General features: G+C 45.8%; 1 protein-coding gene across 3 annotated transcripts in view; it reads left to right on the top strand.

The window, feature by feature from the left end:
* The window catches only part of LOC146341703 (von Willebrand factor A domain-containing protein 5A-like), a 37,507-nt gene that overhangs the window by 8,361 nt on the left and 3,740 nt on the right, over positions 1-25,406 (top strand). For 2 of the 3 annotated variants that reach the window (XR_014783870.1, XM_084805186.1), the window contains exons 8-17: positions 42-130; positions 805-949; positions 6,138-6,217; positions 6,303-6,417; positions 7,525-7,689; positions 7,860-7,963; positions 10,109-10,314; positions 13,070-13,141; positions 13,835-13,903; positions 18,811-18,959. Coding sequence is in view for 1 of the 3 variants with exons in the window: in XM_084805186.1 (XP_084661312.1) it covers positions 42-130; positions 805-949; positions 6,138-6,217; positions 6,303-6,417; positions 7,525-7,689; positions 7,860-7,963; positions 10,109-10,314; positions 13,070-13,141; positions 13,835-13,903; positions 18,811-18,959 (1,194 nt within the window). In the remaining 2 variants the exon portion in view is untranslated. The remainder of the gene's footprint in view (positions 1-41; positions 131-804; positions 950-6,137; positions 6,218-6,302; positions 6,418-7,524; positions 7,690-7,859; positions 7,964-10,108; positions 10,315-13,069; positions 13,142-13,834; positions 13,904-18,810; positions 18,960-25,406) is intronic. The other variant, XR_014783871.1, reaches the window with a different exon arrangement.

Here is a 25,406-nt window from a genome sequence, read left to right as displayed (position 1 = left end):
GATATTGAGGGTGACTCCAGCTTTTGTTCCCTCCATCTCAGGAGACGCTGATCCTCCTGATGAAGAGTCTCCCGCTGGGGTGTTACTTCAACATCTATGGCTTTGGATCTGAGCATGATTCGTTCTACCCGTGAGTGTCAGAATTTCACGTGCATCCTGTCAACCATTTTGGTTCCTTGCTTCTCCAGCAGCAGCCTCATCTCTCCACATACCCTCCCTGAGGCAGTGGGAAACAATAAAGGGAAAGGGTATTGTGACTCATCTGGAGTTTTGACGAAGGAAGGATGAAAACCACAAAATGGTTTAACCAAGAAGATGAAAAGGAATAGGGAGGAATTCTTGGTCAGGCAAACCAGGAGGGGCCATTACACAACCTACCTCCTTTCTGTGACTCCCCCATAACCTCCTCCTTCTGCAAGGCAGATCCTCGACCACTAAAAATGCCCTTGTCTTATGCTGCTGCTACAATTCCTCCTCTCCCCATCTTTGCTTTCCAAGCCCTGTGGTTCCCCTCCTTTGTACGGTACAGAGCCCGTTCGATATTAGCAGGTTAGAATGGGCTTGAATCTGAGTGCATGGTGGGCTTGTGGCTAGAATGGCAATTATAGAGTAAATGGATGGCTTGGGGCGTTTGGGGCAGCACTAAATGGGTAGATGTGGCTATGAATGTAACTGGAGGGTGCTGGGCTGGGTGTGGCAGCATGTGGAGAACATTGGGAAGGAGCAAGGTGGAAGACATGGTTGTGCCTCAGCTAATGAGAACCTGGGACATCTACACCCTTGACCCCTTGGCACCCTCTACAGGCAGAGTGTGGAATACACCCAGCACACCATGTCGCAGTCCCTCGAGCGGGTGAAGAAGCTGGGGGCTGATTTGGGGGGGACGGAGATTTTGAAGCCGCTGAAGGCCGTTTACAGCCAGCCCTGCCTGGACGGGCATCCTCGTCAGGTATCAAGAGCTCTGTCGGGGTCCGTTTCCACTTCGTATTGTGCCCAGGCGTAAAGGAATACTGGCAAAGGAGCAATGGCTGCATGGTGAGCAGCATCAAAGTGTCAGTGTGATCTAGGATGAACAGCAAACACATGGAAGACTCTGCCTCCCAGGCAAGCCGACGTGAATCAGCAGCTCATTTCCCCAGACAGCCTCTCGGCTCAGAAGAATCTCTGTTGTGGGGGTCATGGTGGGGAAAGGCCCTGCTTTTACCTAGGGTTGGAGAGTGGGTGCCATGTGGCCACAACGAGTTTCCTAGAATAGTAGGGTTAGAGGAGCCTACAAGGCCTTCGAGTCCAACCCCCTGCTCAATGCAGGAATCCAAGTCAGAGATCCCTGACAGATGGCTGTCCAGCCTCGTCCTGAATGCCTCCAGTCTGAGAGAGCCCGCCACCTCCCTAGGTCATTGGTTCCATTGTCGTATTGCTCTAACAGTCAGGAAGTTTTTCCTGATGTTCAGCAGGAATCTGGCTTCCTGTAACTTGAGCCCATTATTCCATGTCCTGCACTCTGGCATGATCGAGAAGAGATCCTGGCCTTCCTCTCTGTGACAATCTTTCAAGTACTTAAAGAGCACTATTGTATCTCCCCTCAGTCTTCTCTTCTCAAGGCTAAACATGCCCAGTTCCTTCAGTCTATCTTCATAGGGCTTTGTTTCCAGTCCCCTGATCATCTTGGTTGCCCTCCTCTGAACCCTCTCCAGCTTGTCTGCATCCTTCTTCAAGTGTGGTGCCCAGAACTGGACACAGTACTCCAGATGAGGCCTAACCAGTGCTGAGTAGAGGGGAACTAGTACTTCCCGGCATTTGGAAGCTATGCTTCTATTAATGCAGCCCAAAATAGCATTTGCCTTTTTAGCAGCCACATCACATTGTTGGCTCATATTCAGCTTGTGATCGACAACAATTCCAAGATCCTTCTCGCTTGTAGTGTGGTTGAGCCACGTATCCCCCATCTTGTAACTGTGCCTTTGGTTTCTTTTTCCTAGGTGCAGAACTTGGCATTTATCCCTATTAAATGTCATTCTGTTGTTTTCTGCCCAGCACTCCAGTCTATCCAGATCACTTTGAATTTTGTTTCTGTCTTCCAAAGTATTATCTATCCTGCCCAATTTTGTGTCATCTGCACATTTGATCAGCATTCCCTGCACCTCCTCCTCCAAGTCATTAATAAAAATGTTGAAGAGCACTGGGCCCAGGACTGAGCCCTGCGGTACCCCACTCTTTACCTCTCCCCAGTTTGAGAAGGTCCCATTGATAAGCGCTCTTTGAGTCCGATTCTGTAGCCAACTGTGGATCCACCGGATCGTTGTTTCATCTAGCCCACTTTGAGTTAGTTTGCTCATCAGGATATCATGGGGCACTTTGTCAAAAGCTTTGCTGATGTCAAGGTATATGATATCTACAGCATTCTCACGGTCTACAAGGGAGGTTACTTGATCAAAAAATGAGATCAGATTTGTCTGGCAGGACTTGTTTTGGACAAATCCATGTTGGCTTCGAGTAATCACGGCATTGTTGTCAAGGTGCTTCCAGATGGATTCCTTTATCATCTGCTCCAGAATTTTCCCAGGGATTGATGTCAGACTGACTGGTCTGTAGTTCCCAGGTTCCTCCTTTTTACCCTTTTTGAAGAGAGGGACAACGTTAGCCCTCCTCCAGTCATCTGGCACTTCCCCTGTCCTCCATGATTTCTCAAAGAGAATAGACAGCGGTTCTGAGAGTTCTTCTGCCAGTTCCTTTATGACTCTAGGATGCAGTTCATCTGGCCCTGGAGATTTGAACTCATTCCAAGTAATTAGGTGTTCCTTGACCATATGCCTATCGATCTCAAGCTGCAATCCTGCCCCTTCAGCCTGTACTTCACCTTTGCCAGGGGGGGTCATAGACCCTCTTTTGGGAGAAGACTGAGCCAAAGTAGGAATTGAGCACCTCTGCCTTTTCTTTGTCATCTGTTATCGTTTTGCCATCCTTATTTAATAGCTGAACCACCATTTCTTCCCTCTGCCTTTTACTATGCACGTAGCTGAAGAAAGCCTTTTTGTTGTTTTTAGCATCCCTTGCTAACCTCAGCTCATTCTCAGCTTTAGCCGTCCTGACGCCATCCCTGCAATTCTGTGCTATCTGCCTGTACTCTTCCTTTGTTACTTGGCCTTCTTTCCACTTCCTATATGTGTCCTTTTTTGTTTTCAGGTCATCCCTAAGCTTTTTGTGAAGCCATATTGGCTTCTTCTGTTGTCTTCCACCTTTGCTTCTTGTTGGAATTGTTTGTGATTGTGCCTTGAGAATTTCCTTTTTTAAAAGCTCCCACCCATCTTGGACTCCTTTTCTCGTTAGCGTCGCTCGCCATGGGAGCTTACTGATCATTGTTCTGAGTTTATTAAAATCAGCTTTCCTAAAATCCAGGGTATGCGTTTGACTACATTCAGCTTTTGCTTCCCTTAGAACCAAGAACTCAAGTACAACATGGTCGCTTTCCCCCAGAGTTCCTGTAACTGCTACTTTATCCACTAAGTCATCTCTGTTAGTTAGGATCAAGTCAAGGATAGCCGATCCTGTAGTTCCTTCCTCTACTTTCTGTAGGAGGAAGTTATCCGCCACACAAGTCAGGAATTTTCTGGAGGGGCCATATTTTGCAGAATTGGTCTCCCAACAAATATCGGGGAAATTGAAGTCCCCCATTACTACTACATCATGCTTCCTTAAAACATTGGCTATTTGCTTTTCAAAAGTTTCATCCTTGTCTTCTCCTTGATTGGGTGGCCGGTAGTAGACTCCGACCACCAGGTTCCTTTTATTCTTTGCTCCATTTATTTCAACCCAGATGCTCTCGCTGGGGCGACCAAGCTCATCCTCCTGTATTTCTGTGCAGAGATATGTATTTTTCACATACAGTGCAACCCCACCTCCCTTTCTGTTCCTCCTGTTCTTTTTGAACAAGTTATATCCTTCAATTGCTGTATTCCAGTCATGAGAGTCATCCCACCAAGTCTCAGTTATACCTATCAGGTCATAATTTCCCTCTTGTATTAAGAGTTCAAGTTCGTTCTGTTTGTTTCCCATACTCTGGGCATTAGTATATAGACATCGAAGACCATGTGCTTCATAGTCTGGCTTTCTTCCTACATGTGTCTGAAGACTATTATTGGGCGCTATCAGAGCTGTTCTCTCCGTTGCAGTGCATGCGCCTATGTCCATTGTTACCCCCAACATTACCATCTCCCTTCCCCGTAGGATTCAGTTTAAAGCCCTCCTGATGAAGTTCTTCATGCTGTGGCCAAACACATTCTTCCCAGCCTTTGTGAGGTGCAACCCATCCCTAGCCAACAGCCCATCTTCCAGGAAGTATAGCCCGTGGTCCCAGAATCCAAATCTCTCTCATCGGCACCACCTTCATAGCCAGTCATTCACCCAGAGTATTTTTCGTTCCCTTTCTATCCCTCTTCTAACTACTGGAAGGATGGATGAGAAAACTATCTGGGCCCCCAAGTTCTTGAGTTTCCTTCCCAAAGCTTCAAAGTCTGACCTGATCTCTTCGTAGCTCCGCTTGGCGGTATCATTTGTTCCCACATGGATGAGAAGAAAGGGATACCTGTCAGTGGGCTTTATGAGTGCAGGCAACCTTTCAGTCACATCCCTAATCTGTCCTCCCAGGAGACAACATACCTGGTGAGTCCACGGGTCTTCGCGACATACTTGGGTCTCGATCCCACGCAGCAAGGAGTCTCCCGCTACTACCACTCTTCTTCTTCTTGTAGGCCTGGGTTTCATCGCCCATGTTTGATTGACCTTCAGCCTCTTTCTCATTCTCATGCAGGTTCCCCCGTGATTCTTCCTCTGCAGGCTGTCCTCCAGTCTCATCCACAAGTACCTGGAATCGGTTCCACAGCTCCACTGCTTCCACTGGTGCAGAGTGGCGTCTAGTTCTTCTGCTCCTAACTGTCACCCTTTTCCAAGGAGTATCCTCTATTCCATTTTTCTTCACCTCAGCATTTCCCACTGCCTCATCTTGCTGTTGCTCTTCAAGCTTCTGGTCTTCACTTTGCTGCTGTAGTTCCCCCATTCTGTCCAAGAACTCTTCGTGTTCTCTTATTCCCCGGAGGGTCGACAGTCACCGCTCCAGTCCTCTTACTTTGTCTTCCAGCAGTGTGATCAACTTGCACTTGTTGCAGGTGTAGGCCATGTTGTTCTCAGGCAAGAAAACAAACATTGCACACACCTTGCAGGTCACCACCACTGGAGAGTCGTGTCCTTCCATACATAGCCTCTTTTCCCTTTTTGTGTCTAGCTTTGTGATTGTTCTAGACTAGCCTGTGCCTGCTCCTCTACTCAGTAGAGGTTAAAAGCAGAGTCCCACTGGTGTGAAAGTGTGTGTTACAAGACAAATAAATGGAAAAAAGTTAGTTAAAAAAAATAAAAAATGTTAGGGGCCTCCCCCTTGACCTCCCCTGCCAAACTCCCCTGGCATTCCCTGCACCTCCTCATCCAAGTCATTAATAAAAATGTTGAAGAGCACTGGGTGCTCCTGTATCTGGTGGCAAATGATTGACTATCTCCAAGGAGGTACCCCAATTTCAGGTAGTGAACTCTGTGCTGGTGGGTCATCACAAGGCCAGAGCAGGCTTTGGGACTGCAATACCTGACGGCACGCCTCTCCCAAAATGAACCTACCCATACACTAGGTTCAGCATCTAAGGTCCTCCTCCGAGTGCCTCCTCCAAAGGGAGCTTGGAAGGCAGTAACGAGGGAGAGGGCCTTCTCAGTGGTGGCCCCCGATCTGTGGAACAAGCTCCCTGATGAGGTACACCTGGTGCCACATTATTATCTTTTCAGTGCCAGGTTAAGACCTGTCGCTTTTCCCAGGCATTTGGCAGCACATGATGAGTTTTAATCGGTCCTGGATGTGTCTTTAGCTATCACTGATAGTTCAATGTTGTTTTTAGTTATACGTTGGTTGTGTATATTGTCTGTATGCTTTTATGTGCTTTTTTGAAAATGGCTTTTAAACTTTTTAGATTGTATGTAATGTTTTAACTTCTGTAAACGACCCAGAGAGCTTCGGCTATGGGGCGGTATAGAAATGCAATAAATACAAATAAATAATAAAATAAATAGAGCAGGCTTTGATCCCACATCTCTCTCCTCAGCTGTTTGTGTTTACCGACGGAGAGGTGGAAAACACAGATGAGGTCATCGCTGAAGTCTGCCGTCACAGCGGCTCCCACAGGTAAGAACTGGGACTGGGAGATCAAATGCTCTCTACACCCTGGCTGGGGCTCCTTCTTTGACTCCCCCCCCCCGACTCCCAACAGGTGCTTCTCCTTCGGCATTGGCGAAGGGGCCTCCACGGCCCTCATCAAAGGCATCGCTCAGGCAGCTGGCGGCAGCGCTGAATTCATCACGGGCCAGGAGCGCATGCAGGCCAAGGTGAGCTCTCGGGAGCTCTGCCTCCCCCTTCCAGTCCTCTGCACTCCCCCACTTTCACCTGAGTTGTAGGTCGTGCACTAAATTTTGGTCCTCCCCTGAAAATGCAATTGGACTGGGAGATCCCCTGTTCCTCCTTGCCAAAAAAAATCAAACTGGATTAATTAGAAAGGCCTGCATGCAATGTGAATAAGCAAGGGGTTGTTCCTTTTTTGTTTTTTTTATCTCGATTTTTCCTCAGAGTATGAAAGCCGGGCCTTAAAGAAGTGTACTCTTGGATTAGTGCTTTTGGCTCAGTCTTCTGTGGTTTCCATGGGCTACCTGTTTTAAGTCTTGTGCAGCTTGGAACACCCAGAGTGTTACTTACATTTTTCTTCTCCATAAGAGTAATCAATTTTCTTAATATCTGCCATTTCTATAGCAATTCAACACTTATTTTCATGCCAAGGTAGTAGATAACTGATGATGGATGGATGGATGAATGGATGGATGGATGGATGGATGGATAACCAAGTTCGCTCTGTCTCCTCAGAGAGCTTGCAACCCATGTACACTAGATGGGGGAAATAGAGAGGACGTCTTATTCAGCCACACTTCTGGCTTCCTTGCACTCACTGCCCACACAGCTTCATGCAAAATCCATCAGAACTATTCCTCTTTTCTTTTTTGCTTGATCTTCTGTCAGAGCATGGAGGCCATGTTTTAAAGAAGTGTGCCCCTTTCCCATTGTTTCCGTGGTCTGCCTATTGAAGCCTTACACAGTCTGCAACACCCAAAACATTATTTATGTTTTCTATCAGAATACTCACTTTCCTTGACCTCTGCCATTCCTTATTTATTGTCCTCTGAATGCCAAGTGTTTTATAGAGCTAGTCTCTCTTCTCAGAGGGCTTGCAATCCATGTACAATAGAAGGGGGAAATAGAGAGGACATCTTATTCAGCCATGTTTCTGGCTTCCTTGCACACGCTGCCCACACAGCTGCATGCAAAATCCATAAAAACTAGAAGCTTACTGTGTTTTTTTCAAGCTGCAGGTTGAGTTCTTTATTTTGCAAATGTGCCGTTGGGTCCATTAGCACCCCCATTGTAAGATTGTCATCTTCCCGCAGGCACTGCAGTCTTTGAAGAAGGCCTTGCAGCCAGCATTGACGATGATCTCTCTCCGCTGGGACTTGCCCTCCGGTCTCGAGGCCGTGCTTGTGGGGTCAGGCCCGCAGGTCATCTTCGAGGGGCAGCGCTGCCTCATCTATGCCCAGATCTGTGGGCAGCATCAGGCGAGTAAACCCTAACCTCATTTCAAATTCTGCCAGTCTTAAGTGAGCAAGTTGTACACTTGAGATCTTGGTTCACTGGAGTTTATAATCCCACAATCTATTCCTCCTTAAAGGGACTTTTTCCTCCTCCTCCTCCTCTCTCTGTTATGACACCTTGTATTCTCCTGCAGTCTCCAGGCACCACAGAGGGGGCTGCCATTCTTCAGTACGTCTTCCAAGACCAGACTTTCACAGAGACGATGAAGTTCCCACTTCAAGCTCAGGAAAGTGACAGGTGGGACAACCCAGCAGCCAGTCTCCACCATGGAGTTTGGGCTAGAAATGTGACATGTGTGGAAATGCTGAGTGTGGCTGGTCAGGAGTGGGGAGTAGGAAACACAATTTTATTGCATATAGCCAGAGGCTGTTGCAACCTCTCAATCCATACATTACATGAATAAACTATCAAGCATTATATTATATGTTAACAATATCATATCCATCATAATTAAAATCAAGATTAAAATACCACAATTAAGAATCCAGGTGGAATCCAGCGGGGTGCTTATGACCCTGCCGGTTCTGTGGCGCAAACGGTGGGTCCCGCCAGTTCCACTGTATGAGCAGGACCCACCGCTTGTGCAGAAGAGATTTAGCGCTTTCCAAAGGAAGCCCTGAAATGAGCAGAAACGCTCATTTCTTGATTGGGACACGTCAGCAGAGTTCCCTTATGCGACCTCCGCTAACCTGCCCCATTCCAGAAGCAAGCATTTTTGGTTGTTTCCAGTTGGCTTGCTAAATCTTCGTTGCACAAGCGGTGGGCATCACTTGTGAATGCGAATTGGCAGGGCATAAGAGAATCCAGGGAGGTGTAAGCGCCCCATTGGATTATGCCCTCTGTATCAGTGATGATATAATGTAATTAGTATTAATCCATGTGGTTGGTGGGGAAGTGAGAAGTAAGGGTCAACCTAATGTGAACTCTGCGCTTGCATTTCACAGATATGTTTGTTTGCTTTGAAACAGTGGCTACGGACACCTCAGATCAGGATCAGGAATGCAGGAAATGGTTAACCCTTTCCTTCTATGCCACAGTCCCTCCAGGAAGGGAGCTCCCATTGGCACCAATGGCAAATTCCCTCCCAGGGGCAGTTTTTGTCAGGACTGTGAGGAAAGGGTTGTGTTGCAATGCGTGCAGTATGTTTCCTGCCTGTATTTGTAGAGCTTTAGAGAGTGAGCCTGAAGGCTAGAACTTTTCCTTTGAGAGCAGTGTCCTAAGAGGTTTGCCAGCAACGTTTCATGCCACTATTAGCTGCATCTCTTATCACTCCTAAACTGGGAAAACCTGCAAAAGCCTAATGTTTCTAACTATATTCATGTACATGCTAAGCAAGTTTCTGTATAATACATTCATTTAATCTCAGAAGTCATGCACCAGATGTAGATTTAAGCACAATTGCTGTAGGACAATCTAAGGCATGGGGAGACAACCTGGTGCCCTCCAGATGTGTTAGACTACAACTCCCATAATCCCTGACCATTGGCTATGCTGGCTGGGGCTTATAGGAGATGTAATCCAAAACGTTTGAGGGCACCAGGTTGCCTACCCCTAAGGAAAGGGCTCAGGATGACAACCACACTTACACTGACTCCTCTAAGTTAGTAATGTGCAGAAGCTGCCCTCTGGCAATCCAGTCTGTGCGCACTAAATATTGCTTTGAGATGGCGATCAAAACTTTGCTTTACCTTGGAGAATTTTTCTAGGAACTGATGCATGGATATATCTTGCCTTGAATTCAGTGTTGACAGAGCGGGGCTTTGCTCACATTAGCAAAATGATGGGACACTTCCAGGCAAGATTAGAGGTTTTTCTTCCCCTGCCAAAGCAAACTCACTAATAAACTTGCACATTAAATATTAGCGAAGACAAGACAGCTAAAACACAGTAAAGGCTGCGGCTTGAACAAGGTAGCTCCTCAGGAGTTGCTCCTTCCTCCTCAGGAGTCGCTCCTTCCTCAGGAGTCGCTTCTTCCTCCTCAGGAGTCGCTCCTTCCTCCTGAGTAAACCCTGGGCGAAAGGGTCTTCTGGCAGTCAGGCAGGTGCTCCAATGACTACTGTGGGCATCTTACCTGGTCCGTTGCAGCCAGTGCTCTAGAGAGCTGTGGGACAAGGGAAGAGACACAGAAACCACAATAGGGCTGAGGTCAAAGAGGGTCTTTGAGATGTCAGGCGAGCCATCCGTGCAACAGGACTTCTGTGCAGAGATTGGTGCTGCGGGATTGAAATCCTCTTCTACTGAAGAGGTCTCCCCTGGGCCTGGGCTGGTGACAAGCTCCTGAATTTCTGTATTTGGGGGTGCTAACACTCTCTTTGGTGCCTGAGACAAGGACCAGAGGTTTCACGCTGATCACATTTGCAAATAGTCCCCTCTTTTCTCCAGGCTCCCCGTTCACCTGCTGGCAGCTCAGGCCCTGTTGCAGGAACTGGAGGAGGCCGGGGAGAAGGAAGAGGAGAAGCAGCGCCTGGCGCTGGAGACGAGCCTGAGCTCTGGGGTGGTGTGTTCACAGACGGCCTACGTGGGGGTGAACACGGCTTTGGGCAAGCCACTTCAAGGGCCCCTTATCCACCGAGAAGTCCCACTTGCATGTGAGTAGAAGGAGATGTATGAGGTGACGGTCCAGATCACTGAGGAACTTGTGAACCGAACAGAGAGGACCTTCTTGGACAATTAGAGCTGGACAAATTCTCCTAGAAAGCAAAGTGCTTCGTATTTTTGGCTTTCCTCAGCTGAGCTGAACACAACAAAGAAGAAAATGCCAGCTGTCTCGACAGGGCTATATTGACCGCCATGGAAACGGCATCTACATTTCATGCTAACTAACCCGACCACATGGAGGCTGGTGTGAGCAGCTTCCATGTGGCAAGTCTTCCCACACCATAAGAACTGTGTGGAACATCTTATTATGTGGATGTATCCTGCATTGCATGAAGTGTGTCAATGCGACCGCCATGACTGGCAGAGGAATGGGCACTGGTTCATGTCATTCTGGGCAATCGGTATAGGAAATTGCTGTCACTACATTAGAAGCTGTGTGAGCCTCCGTGGGGCTGATAGACATAAGATGTGCTCTGGCCTCACATCATGCCGTGAAACGTCCACACTGGGCGTAGGTGGCTCCATTTCGGGGCTGAAGACCTCCTGGCTCAGTGTTGTCAAGAGGATTAGATAAATTCATGGAGACCAGCTCTGTCAATGGATATTACCCATGTTGTTAACCAAAATAGAACTTCCATAGAAAGAAGCAGTATACCTCTCGATTCTTGTGGAAAGCATCACCATTCTCTCTACTTGTGAGCTTCCCAGAGAAACTCTCTGGGCCCAGCTGGCAACAAAATGCAGTACTGTATGGAATTTTATCTGAATATTCAAGAGACCAATACAGATAACTAATCTGAGGATAATCAATTCTTATAGGGGGTAAGCAGGCTGATTATATCCACTGGCCCTGACCCTTGATCTCTGTTTGCTGATTGGCACTTATGCACAAGTACAATCAATGCATAGAGTAAGAGACTTGGGCTAAAGTACAGACCCACTTCTGTCTCCCACACCTGCATTGATCACCTCCCAAATGAGTTGTCTCCATGATGCTAATTAATTAGTGCATACATTTGTGCCTATTTCTCCTTCTCCCCTTCCCCACTGATTTGGAGAAGCCTATGGAAAATAGAAGATGCCCTGCTGTCCTTGTCTACCTGCTAGGGTGTAGAGCACATGGCCTGACATCTACCTGTTCAAACTGATTGGCTGCTTTCAGATGTAATACTAAACTGTGGTTTTCTATTACATGATTGAGCCTTGACCTTGTCAGCTCCCCATTCCCCTCTCCTCCCCTGGTATGGCCATGAAGAGATCAGAAGCTTTCGCATCTATTTTTAATTGCAAGTTAGCGATATGTCCAAATCCAGACAAATTGAGGTTGGTCTTAACTATGGTTTACTGAAATAAGCCAACTTCAAGCCATGGGTTATGAAGCTGGTTTGTTTCAATAGAACATAGTTAAGATTAACCACAGTTTAGGCTTTTGACATAATACTAAACTGCAGTTAATTGGAAATGGAGGCCTTTTGATCTCCTCACAGCTGCACCAAAGTAGGAGAGGAGAAGAGGGGGCTTACGAGCTCGAGACTTGAACAAGTAACACTAAGCCATTGTTTATCCTTATGAGTGAACCCAGCCTCTGAGAGAGAGACAGAGTCAGAATGGCACTATATACCCTGGTCAAACCAAGATATGCATTCATGTATGCTCAAAAACGTAAGGGAGGCATTGGGAAGGAGTTGGCAGTTTCCCTTGCAAGTAACCCTGATTTCCTTTAAGGAGTTGAGCCCTAGGATTGGAGAGCCATACTCCTTAGCCATCATAGGGACAGGGCAGGTAGCTATAGGATGGCGCTTTTCTGGGGAGCTTTAGAGCTTTTCTACACAAGGCATTTATTGTGCACTTGTGATTCCTTTACTCACGATTGTTTACAGGCTCATTAGATGATGATGTGATCCTCCAGTTTTGCTTCTGTTTTTTCAGAGCACTTTCCCAGTTTTTTTAGAAAGGGGAAAATGGGCTACTTTTTAGAACAGGGAAAATGGCACTCTTTCTCCTTGTTAGGGATGTCTGTCGTTTGCAAATCCAGCTCTTTTGGGGCCCGATGGATTCTCGCTGCTGGCTTAGCTCAGATTGCCTTTGCGAGCTGAGCTGTGTTTTTCCCAAAATCCGGGAACTTTTTTCAGCATTTTATTCGTAAATAGAAATGTGTACAAATCGCAGGTACAATTTGTGCAAATTTCTGTGTACAAAAAAAAGCTCGGAAAATCCTCAAGCTGGCCTGACTCAATGCAGATTGAGTCAGGCCAGCTTGCAGGTAAACGAGCTGAAATCCGAGGAGGCCGAGCTGATGAAAGCTCGGTGAGCTTCACCCCTTGGACAGATTCCTCTGGCATCCCTACTCTTAGTGTATTTCAGCCATTCCCTTGTAGCATAGCTCCACTTATGTAGTGGAAAAGCTTCTACAACTCACACTTAAGTAAGATCACAATCCTAGGCCTGTTTAGACAGAAAAAAAAGTCCTGGCTGGGGAATGCTGGCAGTGATAGGACTTTTTTTCTGTCTCATCAGGCCTAGGATTGTGACCTTTCTTAGTATGAGGGAAATGGGTGTTCACAAGGTCAGATGCTTGGGGGTCTGTTCCACTCTGAGCTCAGTGGAGGTATGGCAGAACACAAAAATTATGTTAAAAGAGAAGGGAGGGAGGGAGGGAGGGAGGGAGGGAGAAAACTGCTGTTGTCGTGGGTGCCAGGGGCGATACCCACTCATAACGCTGTCTGTATTTTCCCCTTACTCTAGACTGCTTTGGCACAAAGAAAAAAAAACCCTCTGCAAAGCGAATGAAACGCGCAGTTGCTTTTGGCCAATCAGGTAATGGAAGCAGTGCAGCCGTTTGAGGTTCTAACCCTGAATACTGTAAAGTTATATTTGAAATAATATAAATCTGGATATTTATTGGATTGGGTTGGGCTGGGTTGTGATTTCGTTTGTTGTGATAGATGAGGGTTGTTGTTTTTTCATTGGAAGTGGGCAGCATGTGGTGTTGATTTGCAGGGAAATATTAATGGATGGTGTAGGAGATTGATGCATCAGGTGGAGAAAGATGTGGTAGAGAGGCACGTGGGATTTGTGCCCCCTGAATTCCCATCCCTGTTGACTGAGTGCTTCATTCAACCCCTTCTGTTTTCCAGACTGTGGGCATGTCCCACCCATTCAGCTTCCAGCGATCTGTTTGGTGTGAGATCTAGAAAAGTTATTTTAAATTTCCCGGAAGTTCCATATCCCATGACTGGGCTGATCTATTGCAAATCAGCTGTAGAATGGTTGCCAAGACCTACCCCAGGCCAATGAACCAGAAATTCAAGGGGCTAGCCAGAGATGGGATGCAGTCATATATCTATTAGCTTCAAGCATTCAACATAACTGTAAGGAATTCCATCAACATGTCCTGGATCAGAAAGCCAGTTAGTGACAACAAGTAGGGCTCTTGGATAAATAAAGCCTTCCAAGGCAATGGAAAAATCGCAGTGAAGCTAAATCCCTTCTTTGTATCTTCCTTCACAGCACTGCGTGTAGAAGAGGAGATGCCTATTATGGTCTTAGGTCCCCATGCAGTTTGCACTGCATCTTCAGGTAACATACTTCAGAAGGACTGTTCTGTATAAAGGGGATCTAGGAACAATTTGCAGAAGTAATAGACAAGTCAAACAGTATTGTATAGTCATCGCCCAGGAGAGAATGAACTGTGAATTGTGTCATTTTACCACTGAAATTAATCTCTGTGCCAGGTAACTGGAAGGTGGCCAGTGGAGTAGGGAAGCCCAAGAATCTATAAACCCAATGGCATAATGCAGGCAGGCAGAACAGTTTTAGGTTGGGGTGCCAGATTCCTCCCCAATGGGACATCAGGGGTTTTCTTCTTCATTTCTCCATACTGGAAGAAGCACGAAGTTCCGTACCTCCTTCTAGCATGGAGAAATGGATTCGGCTGGCCCTGGCAGAGTCCCTGGCTTTGCATGGCTCCCAGGCATTCCCTGGACACCATGTGCCCTGCAAAGCTACCAGGCCCATGTTAAGAAGAGCAGCTGCTCGTTCCAGCATGGGTTGAGTCAGGTCGCCCAGCGTCCCTGCTGTTATCTCTGATCTCAGGGATGTGGGACGGCTGGACATAGCTTGTGGTGGGAAGAGCGGCATGGGCCATATAGCTTTGTGAGGTGCAGGGTGTCCCTTTCTCAGACTGAACAGCTGGGGTGAGGGGATGTGGAGAGTCTGGACTTGGCCAGTGCTGAGAAAAGTGGCCGCTGTTCCTAGCATGGGTGCATCCTGCCGCCCTGCATCCCCTGCTTTTTGCTGCTGGGGATGTGGAGCAACTAGACTTGGCCCACACTGGGAATAGCAGCTGTTCTCCCAGCACGGGTAAGTCCCACTACCCTGCATCCTTTGGAGTCAGGAGTTATGGTGTTGGTGCGTCCCAGCTGAGCAATCCCCACTGTTATCTCCAATCCTGAAGCCCACACCCTACCCCTGGGGAAAACCCCAAGAGGCTCTGCAGGCTGGATTGGGGTCCAGCCCGTGGGCTGCAGGTTCTATACCCTTGGCTTATCGTCTCACCCAGGTAAATTGGGAGAAAGCATAATTGGGGCTAGGGTTGTCTGGCAGGTGGATGAAGGAACTGACATCCATGCTTCCATAAGTAATCCAAAGGACCAAGGACTGCTATTCATTCTTTGGAGTTTGCCATTGCAAAAAATTAAAGAAGCAACATATTGGAATAACCCACCTGCTAATGGGAACTGGAGTGGGAAGATATAAAAAATCAGCAGTGCAACAATTGCACTGGTTCCCTGTAAGCTTCCAGAACCAATTCATGGCTCTTAAAATATAGGAATTGCCTTGCTGGTTCGGACCAAAGGCCCAGCATTCTGTTTCCAGCAGTGATCAGCCAAATGCTTCTGGGAGGCTCACATTCACAAAGCTGCAGCCTTCTTGTTTGTCCCCAGCATCTCATCCCCAAAAGTGTGCCACCTCTGAATATGGAGGCACCATTTAGGGTGCTTCCAATAGGATGGGTCCTAACACTAGCTGTAAGCTACAAGCGGAATGGCAGCTGACTTTCCAAACCATCAGAGATATTGTGCTTTCTCTGTGTGTCTATCCTGCTACGTTCCGTCCACACCAGTCCCCATAAAGTTACTCTTCTGGGTTTTTTTAACAGATGGGGTTTTGACATGGGCAGTCACATTTCTGGCAGTTGAATCTTATCACAGCTCAGCATACGTTCACTACCCTTTTCATCCCCAGTTTATTTTTAATCAGGCTTTTAAGTAGCACTTCAACATTTGCCTGAGTGCCTTTTTTAAATATTAAAATGACCACAAAAATAACTTAAATCAGGGATCTCCAATGTTTTTGGGCCAGTGGGTACAATATGGGAAATTTTATACTGGAACAGCGTTCAATATACAGTGATGTACGTGCTCTTTTACATTCTTTACCTGCTTCATGGAAATCAGCGTAAATGGATTCTCCACACCGTTTTGGCAGCTAAAAGACTGATAGTACAACATTGGAAGGATAAATGCTCATAGAATCATAGAATAGTAGTGTTGGAAGGTGCCTACAAGGCCATCGAGTCCAACCCCCTGCTCAATGCAGGAATCCGAGTCAGAGCATCCCTGACAGATGGCTGTCCAGCCTCGTCTTGAACGCCTCCAGTGTGGGAGAGCCACTTCCTATAATGCAATGGATTGAGGCCATTACAACACTTTCAGTATTTGAAGAGCTGGCATATAGAAGCCACCTTCAAATAGATAATTATTTAGGTATTTGGTCCACTTTTTTTTAAGCCTATGTATAACATGGTGGCAACTGGAAAGGTTTATTTTATTTCATTTTTTGGTATAGCAGTATCCCTGTATAACAATATAATGCTGCTTTTAAAAAAATATTATTTAAAAAAACCTTTATGATTACTGCCATTAACCTCCTTGCTAAAATGGTAGTGACAGGAAAGGGTTTCCCCCCATCCTTTATTTATAGATGGATGGATGGATATTTACTTACATTATGAAGGTATATAGTGCTATAACTGTTTCATTTCACTAGTAAAATGGTATTTCACTAAGTGTATTTCACTATTATTTATTCATTCATTATTTTTTGTGATAATTTTTGTGAACTGCCCAGAGATCTTCAGCTATTGGGTGGTATAGAAATGTAGTAAATATATAAATAAATTATTATTATTGAATTTATATCAGATGGCACTCAAGATAGCTAACAATAATAAAATACATATTAAAATAAATCTCAATTAAAACATAACATTAAAATTGATCCATTAAAACACATTCAAACCCCCAATAAAAGAAACTCGGCACCCAGCCAATGAAAATGGGGGTTGGACTCAATGGCCTTGTAGGCCCCTTCCAACCCTACTATTCTATGAAAACCCCCTTCAGCAACATACCAATTTACAGGCCTAAGGCTGGCCTGGATAAAAACCTCTTTGCCTGCCTGCAGAAGGCCAAAAAAGGGGGAGCCAACCTAGCCCCGCTTAGCAAGTAGCTCTAGAGCCTAGGAGCAGCCACTGAGAAGGCCCTCTCTTGTGTCTCCCACCAAACATGCCTCCGATAGCAGCAAGACTGACGGCCTTCCCAAAAATCTTAAAACCCAAGCAGGTTTTTTATGTAGCCAGGTCCCAAGTTGTATAGGCTTTATAGGTCATAACCAGCAATTTGAATTGTGCCAAGAAACAGACAGGTTGCAAGTGAAGCTGTTTTAACAAGGGAGTCATACGCTCCCAGTAACCGCCCCCATTCAGCAGTCTGGCAGCAGCATTCTGGATCCAGATTTTATTATTATAAAAAAAAAAATAAACCAGTGCCCACCACAAAACACTATGCCAAATGTGTGCCGAGGTATGATAGGTTAATCCACCTGACAGCTCACTGCCCATGCCATAACCTTACCTTTTAAAAACAGATGAAAGTGTGCGGCATCTACATCTGCGGAGAATAAGTTATTATTCTGTTCCCAATAAAGTTGGGCTTTCTGCAACAAGAAAAATGATGGAAGCAGCACTGGGAAAACCTGGGGAGAGGGCGAATTGATGACAATGTCATATGGGCACCTGTCAGGGCCTAGCTGCAGCACTGCAGTGGGCCTTGTAGTTTATATCTAGAATATTTACTTACTTACTTACTTACTTACTTACTTACTTACTTACAAACAATATTTGTATACCGCCCCATATCTAAAACAGATTTTGGAGCGGTGAACATAAAACGTAAAATAGTAAAAGGGTAAAAAGATTAAAACACCATATTAAAATTATGCTTTTTAAAAACAGAGTGCCAATGAAAACCATTGCTGGTCAGTTAAGGAATGCCTCCTGGAACATTGCTGTGGGATGTGATCAGAAGCAAGGCTCCTATAGCTAGAATTTGATCAGACCAGCGAGGGCCCTGTTTGGACAGGGCCTTGCAGGGTCTGGGCCTATTCAGCAAGACCTCTGTCCAAACAAGGCGTCACCGTTTGGTCCTCCAGCATTGACACTTCAACCTGGCCTGACCCTTCAGCAAACCCCACCCCACTTCTATCAGATTCTCAGAGAGAGCTTCCAGCTTCCCTCCTTGCCAAGGCCAACCAGCAGCTGGATGGGTAGCAGGGTGACTCCCCCTCAGCTCGGCTCTGAGAATGCTGGCAGAGATAAACTCACACAGATACAGACATTCCACAGGCTGAATAGGGCCAGAAACTTCCAGACAACTTCGGATCAAATTCTAGCTATAAACTACAAGGCCCACTGCAGTGCTGAACCTGGGCCCTAATAGCAGCCCACTCTCATAAAAATGTGAGTGTGCGAGCCCAGCCGCTGCAGTTCCATCTTAAGTGCCTGGAAGCAGCCTTAGTAAATAGCTGGCTAATTTCTCCATGAATTAGTCTAGTCCATCAGTGCTAATGGCCGACATCACATCTTATGGTACCCAGTTCCATTAGCACCCAGCTCTTACCAGTCTGGAGACTGCGTATTTTAGGAAGGCCCCCTCTCCTTTTGAGCCTTCCTATCCATTAAACATCTCACCAGAAAGAGGTGATTAAGCAAGAGAAGAAGAGAGAAGAGACTGTTATTATCAAGGGCAAAATATTGCAGCTGCAGCGATGAATTCTAGCCACATATATACATTGATGATTCTGAATGTGCCATGAATGTGTGAACCACCCTAAGGTCAAACTACATGTTATGTTAAGTGATTATAGCTGCATTTTATAACAGGCAACCCTGGGGGAAATGATCAGGACTGGGGAAGGTTAACCCTTCCCTCTTCATGCTGCTTTCCCACTTAAGTCCTTTGTCCTAGTGCTACTTTTTTCTCCAGAAGCAACTTCCTTCTGCAAATGTCACTTTGGGGGCCAAATAGCAGCTGTGGGAGGAGGGATTTTGGAGGAAGAAAGGGTTAATTCCCTGCTCCATAGTGCGAGTCTAGATCAGAGGGCTTTAGTGGATCATTTTTGACAGTCTGCCTTGCCCCCTGTAGATGATGAGCCTATCCCCATGGACAAGGAATCTCCTCTCTTGAGCCTGATTTCCCTGCAGAATGCTGATGGGTCCTGGCCTCTTGAATCTGGCCTGGCTAGCATCCTAGGCCTGAGTGAGGTTGACATCTCGAGTAAAATACCTGCCCAGGTGAGTTTGTGAGAGGGGTAAGGTTTGGCATTGGATTGAATGCCAGTAGCATCTACTGTGGGCAGTAGATGCCATTCTTCAACTGATTGCACATCTCCAGTTGGAATGGATTGTCTCAGGGATGTATTTATCTAGACTTACTCAAGGCAAGAACGATTGCTTACTATTTCTGATGGAATTTCCCAATGCAGATATACAGTGTCTTGCATAAGTATTCACCCCTTTGACTTTTCCACATTTTATTGTGTTATAACCTGGAATGGAAATGGATTTAATTGGCATTTTTACCATTTGATTTACACAACATACTTAACACTTTGAAGGTGCAAAATATTTGTACTGTGGCACAAAAGTTAATTAAGCAAAAACAAATTGGCATTTGTTGGTTGCATAAGTATTCACCCCTTTGAGTCAATACTTGGTAGAAGCACGTTTGGCACAACTACAGCTGTGAGTCTTTTGGGGGTAAGTCTCTACCAGCTTTGTGCTTCTGGATCCTGCACTTTTTGCCCATTTTTCTTGGCAAAATTGTTCAAGCTCTGCCAGGTTCGTTTATTTATTTATTTACACTATTTATATACCACTCCACATCAAAAGATTTCGCAGTGGTGAACAGCAAGGATAAAAGAATAAAACACCATGTTAAAACAGTTAAAACATTTTAAAAGAGACAAGTTCTGATAAGGCCAAATTTAATAAACCATGGCTGGTCACTCAAGGAAGGCTTCTCAAAATAACAATCTCTTCAGGAAGTTGCAGAAGGAACACAACGTTGGCGTGTGCTGACCTTAAAAGGCAGGGAGTTCCACAGGAAGGGGGCCACCATACTGAAGGCTCTTTTCCTGGTGGACTCCAACCGAGCCATAAGTCCACATGGAACCACCAAGAACCACCCTCTGATGACCTCAGTGACTGGGGAGGTTGGTAAGGAAGGAGGCACTCTCTCAGGCTGGATGGGGACCATTGGTGAACAGCAATTTTTCAAGTCTTGCCACAGATAGAATTGTCCTGTATTTGGCTCCATCCATCTTTCCCTCAATCCTGACCAATTTCCCAGGCCCTGCCGATGAAAAGCATCCCCACAACATGATGCTGCCACCACCACGCTTCACTGCGGGGATGGTGTTCTCAGGGCATGAGCACTCTTGGCTTTGTGCCACACATAGGGTTTTGTGGGAAGGCCAAATAAAGTTTGGTCTCATCAGACCAGAGAACCTTTCTCCACATGTTTGCTGTGTCTCCTACATGCCTGTTGGCAAAATCCAAATGGGATTTGACATGGGTTTTTTCCAGCAATGGCTTTCTTCTTACCACTCTTCCATAAACCCCAGCTTTGTTGAGCATCTGAGTGATAGTTGTCCCATGGAGGGTTTCTCCTATCTCAGCTGTGAATCTCTCCAGCTCCTTCAGAGTTCCCATTGGCCTTTTGATTGCTTCTCAGACTAATGCCCTCCTGACCACTGAGTTTTGGTGGACAGCCTCCTTTAGGCAGAATCGTGGTTGTGCCATATTCTTTCCATTGTGTAATAATGGATTTAATGGTGCTCTGGGGGATGTTCATAGTTTGGGATATTTTTTATAACCCAACCCTGATTGGTGCTTCTCCAGAACGTTATCCCGGAGTTGTTTCGATAGCTCCTTGGTCTTCATAATGCTGTTTGTTTAGATATACTCTCCAACAAACTCTGGGACCTTCCAGAAATGGGTGCATTTAATCTGACATCATGTGACACTTGACTTGCACACAGGTGGACTCCATTCAACTAATTAGGTGACTTCTGAAGGGAGTTGGTTGCACCAGAGCTTATTTAGGGGTGTCACAGCAAAGGGGGTGAATACTTGTGCAATCCAGACTTCTCAGTTTTTTATTTGTAAATCGTTTTGTAAAATATGTATATTTTTTCCACACTTCGACATTATGGACTATTTTGTGTAGGTCAGTGACAAGAACGCCTAATCATATCCATTTGAATTCCAGGTTGTAACACAACAAAATGTGTAAACATCAAAGGGAGGTGAATACTTACGCAAGGCTTTGTAACATGGTTAGCGCTAATAACTGTTTCTTGCCTTCTCCATTTTTAAGACTGCCATGCCTACAGTGCAAACACCAAAAAACAGTTCTGTCCTTAACCACTTGCCATCACCAAACCAGAATAGGTTGAAGGAAAATTATAACAACATTTTAATATAAATACTAATATTCCACACAGAATTAAAGCAATTGATTAGCAGTCAAAGCATGCCCATCAGTATATCACATATATATGGTCTCAGTACTGATTTCCAAATCAAAGGCTGTACAAATACAAAATACCAATATCCCAAATGGGTTTTGACTGATCTGGTCCTCTCTAGTGGGAGAAAATATAAACAATAATTACACCCTTATAAAAACATGATTTAACATAATGTTTGAATTCCTACATGGTACCTGTAAAGCAAAATCCACAATCTTAGAGATACGTGAGATAATATGTCATACCCAAATAATCAGATAAATATATACTAATAAAACATCAGTTTACCAGTAATTGTTATCTATACAAAATCTGAAATCCACATCATGCGACTGGTAACTGCATACAAGAACAGGGGGAAAGAACATTCCCTCCTACATTCTGAAACATGTAAAGAAATAAAACAATCCTGTGTTAATTTACAATGTAACCCACAATTTAAAAAAAACTAAAAGGATCTTACCAAAGAGGATTAATTCCTTCCATCCATTATGGTAAACAGCTGCTACAGACAAAAGGAATTAATCCTGTTTGGTGAGAATGTTCTAGTTGTTTTTGGTCGTGGGTTCCTCTTTGGATTCGTTGTGCTGCTTTCTGCATCATGGTTTTGTCATATGTTAGATATACCCGGGACATTACTGTAAATTAGCATAAACATGTTAAATCATGTTTTAATAAGGGCTGTAATTATTGTTTATACAGTCAGGGCCAGAAATATTGGAACAAGGATAACTGTTTGGCATTTGGCCTCTGTACACCACCACATTGAAATTGAAGTCAGGACTTTCAGCTGTAATTGAAGGGGTTTGACAAAAGTGGGGCACTAACCATTCAGGAAGGACAGCCAGTGGTATACACACACTCCCATTGTTGGTGGCTCATAAGTAATGGAACGAATGGCTGGCAAGCAGCTGCATGGCCAGGTGTGGCCTGTTTCCTAGGTACCCCATGACCAATCAAGCAGATAAGAGGCCTGGAGGTGGTTCTGAGTGTTATATTTGCATTTGGTAGCTGTTCACTGGAACTCCCAACATGAGGTCCAAAGAGGTGTCCATGTGAGTGAAGGAAGCCATCAGTAGGCTGAGGAAACAACATAAACCCATCAGAGAGATAGCAAAAACAGTGGGGGTGGCCAACACAACAGTTTGGAACATCCTGAAAAAGAAGGAATTAACTGGCAAGCTCAGCAACAGCAAAAGGCCTGAAAGACCACGGAAGACAACTCAAGTGGATGACCGCAGAATTCTGCTCATGGTGAAGAGGATCCCTTTCACCACATCTAGCCAGATCAAGAACACTCTTGAGGAGGTAGGCATGTCGTTGTCAACATCTACAGTCAAGAGATGGCTTTATGAAGGTAAATACAGAAGCTTCACAACAAGGTGCAAACCACTGGTAACGCTCAAGAACAGACAGGCCAGATTAGCCTTTGCCAGCAAACACCTAAAAAAGCCTGCCCAGTTCTGGAATAAGATTCTTTGGACTGATGAAACTAAGATTAACTTGTACCAGAATGATGGGAAGAGAAAAGTATGGAAAAGGAAAGGAACACCTCATGATCCAAAAGCATACCACATCATCTGTCAAACATGGTGGAGGCAGTGTTATGGCATGGGCATGTATGGCTGCCAATGGAACCAGGTCACTGGTGTTTATTGATGACCTGACTGCTGATAAATGCAGCAGGATGAATTCTGAAGTGTATAGGGCTATACTTTCTGCTCAGATGCAGCCAAATGCTGCCAAACTGATAGGACGCTGCTTCATATTGCAGATGGATAATGACCCAAAACATACAGCAAAAGCTACCCAAGAGTTTCTCCAGGCAAAGAAGTGGGATGTTCTTCAATGGCCAAGTCAGTCACCTGATCTCAACCCAACAGAGCATGCTTTTCACTTACTGAAGATAAGACTGAAGGCAGAAAGTCCCACAAACAAGCAGCAGCTGAAGGCAGCTACAGTGAAGACCTGGCAAAGGGAGGAAACTCAGCATTGGGTCATGTCCATGGGTTCCAGACTTCAGGCAGTCATTGACTGCGAAGGATTTTCATCCAGGTATTAAAGGCGATCCTTAAGTTTGAAATGATGTTGGTTTGTTCCATTACTTATGAGCCCCCAATGATGGGGGTGGTTCGGTATGCCACTGGCTGTCCTTCCTGAATGGTTAGTGCCCCACTTTTGTCAAACCCCTTGAATTACAGCTGACAGTCCTGACTTCGCTCCCATCTAGGTGTGTTTCCTTTCAACTTCAATGTGGTGGTGTACTGAGGCCAACTGCCAAAACAGTTATCCTTGTTCCAATATTTCTGGCCCTGACTGTAACTTATCCCACTGAAGAGGGCCAGATTGGTCGAAACTTGTCTGGGATATTTGTATTGTTAATTTGCACAGCCTTTGATTTGGAAATCAGTATTGTGACTATGCATATGTAATGTATTGATGTGTATGCTTGGACTGCTAATTGTTGTAATTCTGTGTGAATATTAGTATTTATATTGCAATTTTGTTGTGTTTTGGATACACATAATTTCCCTTCACACCAACAGTGCAATCATGGTTTAGCTTGTTGAGCAAAGGCAACACTAGGGAGACTTTCTTGTCACCTTACAAGCTGAGTGCCTTCGCCGTGGTTTGCACAGTGCAGACGTTAACAATGGTCAACTTATGCCCTACTTCCGGGAGGGACTGTAGCTCTGATAGAGCACTTGCTGGTTCAATCCCTGGCATCTCCAGGTAGAGTTGGAAAAAAGCCTACCTGAAACCTTGGAGAGCCACTGCCAGTCCACGTCAACAGGTCTGGGCTAGATGGACCAGGGTCTGACCCAGTATAAGGCAGTGTAAGAGAGAGCCAGTGTAGTGTAGAAGAGAGCCAGTGTAGTGTAGTGGTGAGAGTGACGGACTGGGAGCCGGGAGATCCGGGTTCTATTCCCCACTTGGCCATGGAAGCTCACTGGGTGACTTTGGGCCAGTCACAGACTCTCAGCCCAACCTACCTCACAGGGTTGTTGTTGTGAGGATACAACGGTGAGGAGGAGGATAATGTAAGCCGCCTTGAGTTCCTTGCGAGAGGGAGAAAGGCGGGGTATAAATGCAATAAATAAATAAATGCAATAAATAAAAGGCACCTTCCTATTTCCCTAAGCCATCCTGGGGACCATCTTCAAAGCCGATTTAGTGCGGAGCGGGGGCACTTCGAGGTCATATACGTCACATGACATCATTCCAGTCCACAGCCATCCAGCAGCTTTCGTCCTGAATAGATGCATTTTCAGAAACTCCTTTTCCTCCAGTTTTTTAAGTTAAAGCAGCCCTCAAGCAGTCCCGCTGCTGTGTGCCCCATCCCCCTGCATTCAGTCCTGGGTCTGCCTCTGTGATGTGGCTGTGACCTGGCAATGACATGGTCAAGTGATGGGGCCGCCCTCCCCCCCACAATTCCCTTTTTTTCCCATTCGCAGTAGGGGCTTTTGGAGGCTTCCTTTCCCAGTTCCCACTGTAACCTCTTTGCCCATTAACAACAAGCAGCCTGCCTTTCTGAAGTCATCTGTGAGACAGGGAGGGAGCAAGCAAGCAAGAGACAGCGGGGATGGTGGAGTGGGGAGCAAAGTAGCAGCTCCACTCTCCGCTGTTTCTCATTCATAAATCAGTCAGGGGAGGAGGAAGCCGCTATGCCCCGCTATCCTATAGGAGGGCAGCAAGTCCCATTGAAGTAAATCGCCATTCTGACAGGGAAGAATAGCCCTGTGGTGCTTTTATGCATGAGCGAGGCAAGCTAGTTAGTCCCATTGAAGTAAATCGCCATTCTGATGGGGAGGAATAGTGCTGTGGCACTTCGATGAATGAGCAAGGCAGGCTAGTTAGTCTCATTGATGTAAATCGCCATTCTAACAGGGAGGTATAGCAGTCTGTTGAATGGGCAAGGTGGGCTAGTTACAGAATTGGTATTACTTGCTCTCCCATTCTTCGGGGGAGCTAGGGATGAGAAACAAGCCTCTCTCATTTGCCGCGTGGCACTTCCTGGGCTGATGACATTCAGCTCTCCTCCCAGACTCTGCCCACCCAACCCCAAAGTTTCAAGCCCGTGACTGGAAAAGTGGTTTTTTGATGCTGTATGTCCAGTTTTCTTGTTTCGTACGTCCCTGACAAACCCAAGCCGATTTCATGAAATTCCAGATAATACCCCGATGCACTTTCATTCCGTTGTCATGTA

This window comes from Heloderma suspectum, chromosome 6 (assembly GCF_057233095.1).
Source record: "Heloderma suspectum isolate Gila_16-S chromosome 6, 16-S_ref, whole genome shotgun sequence".
Lineage (NCBI taxonomy): Eukaryota > Metazoa > Chordata > Lepidosauria > Squamata > Helodermatidae > Heloderma > Heloderma suspectum.
The sequence above is the reverse complement of the archived record's forward strand: the minus strand, read 5'-3'. Positions and strand labels throughout refer to the sequence as shown.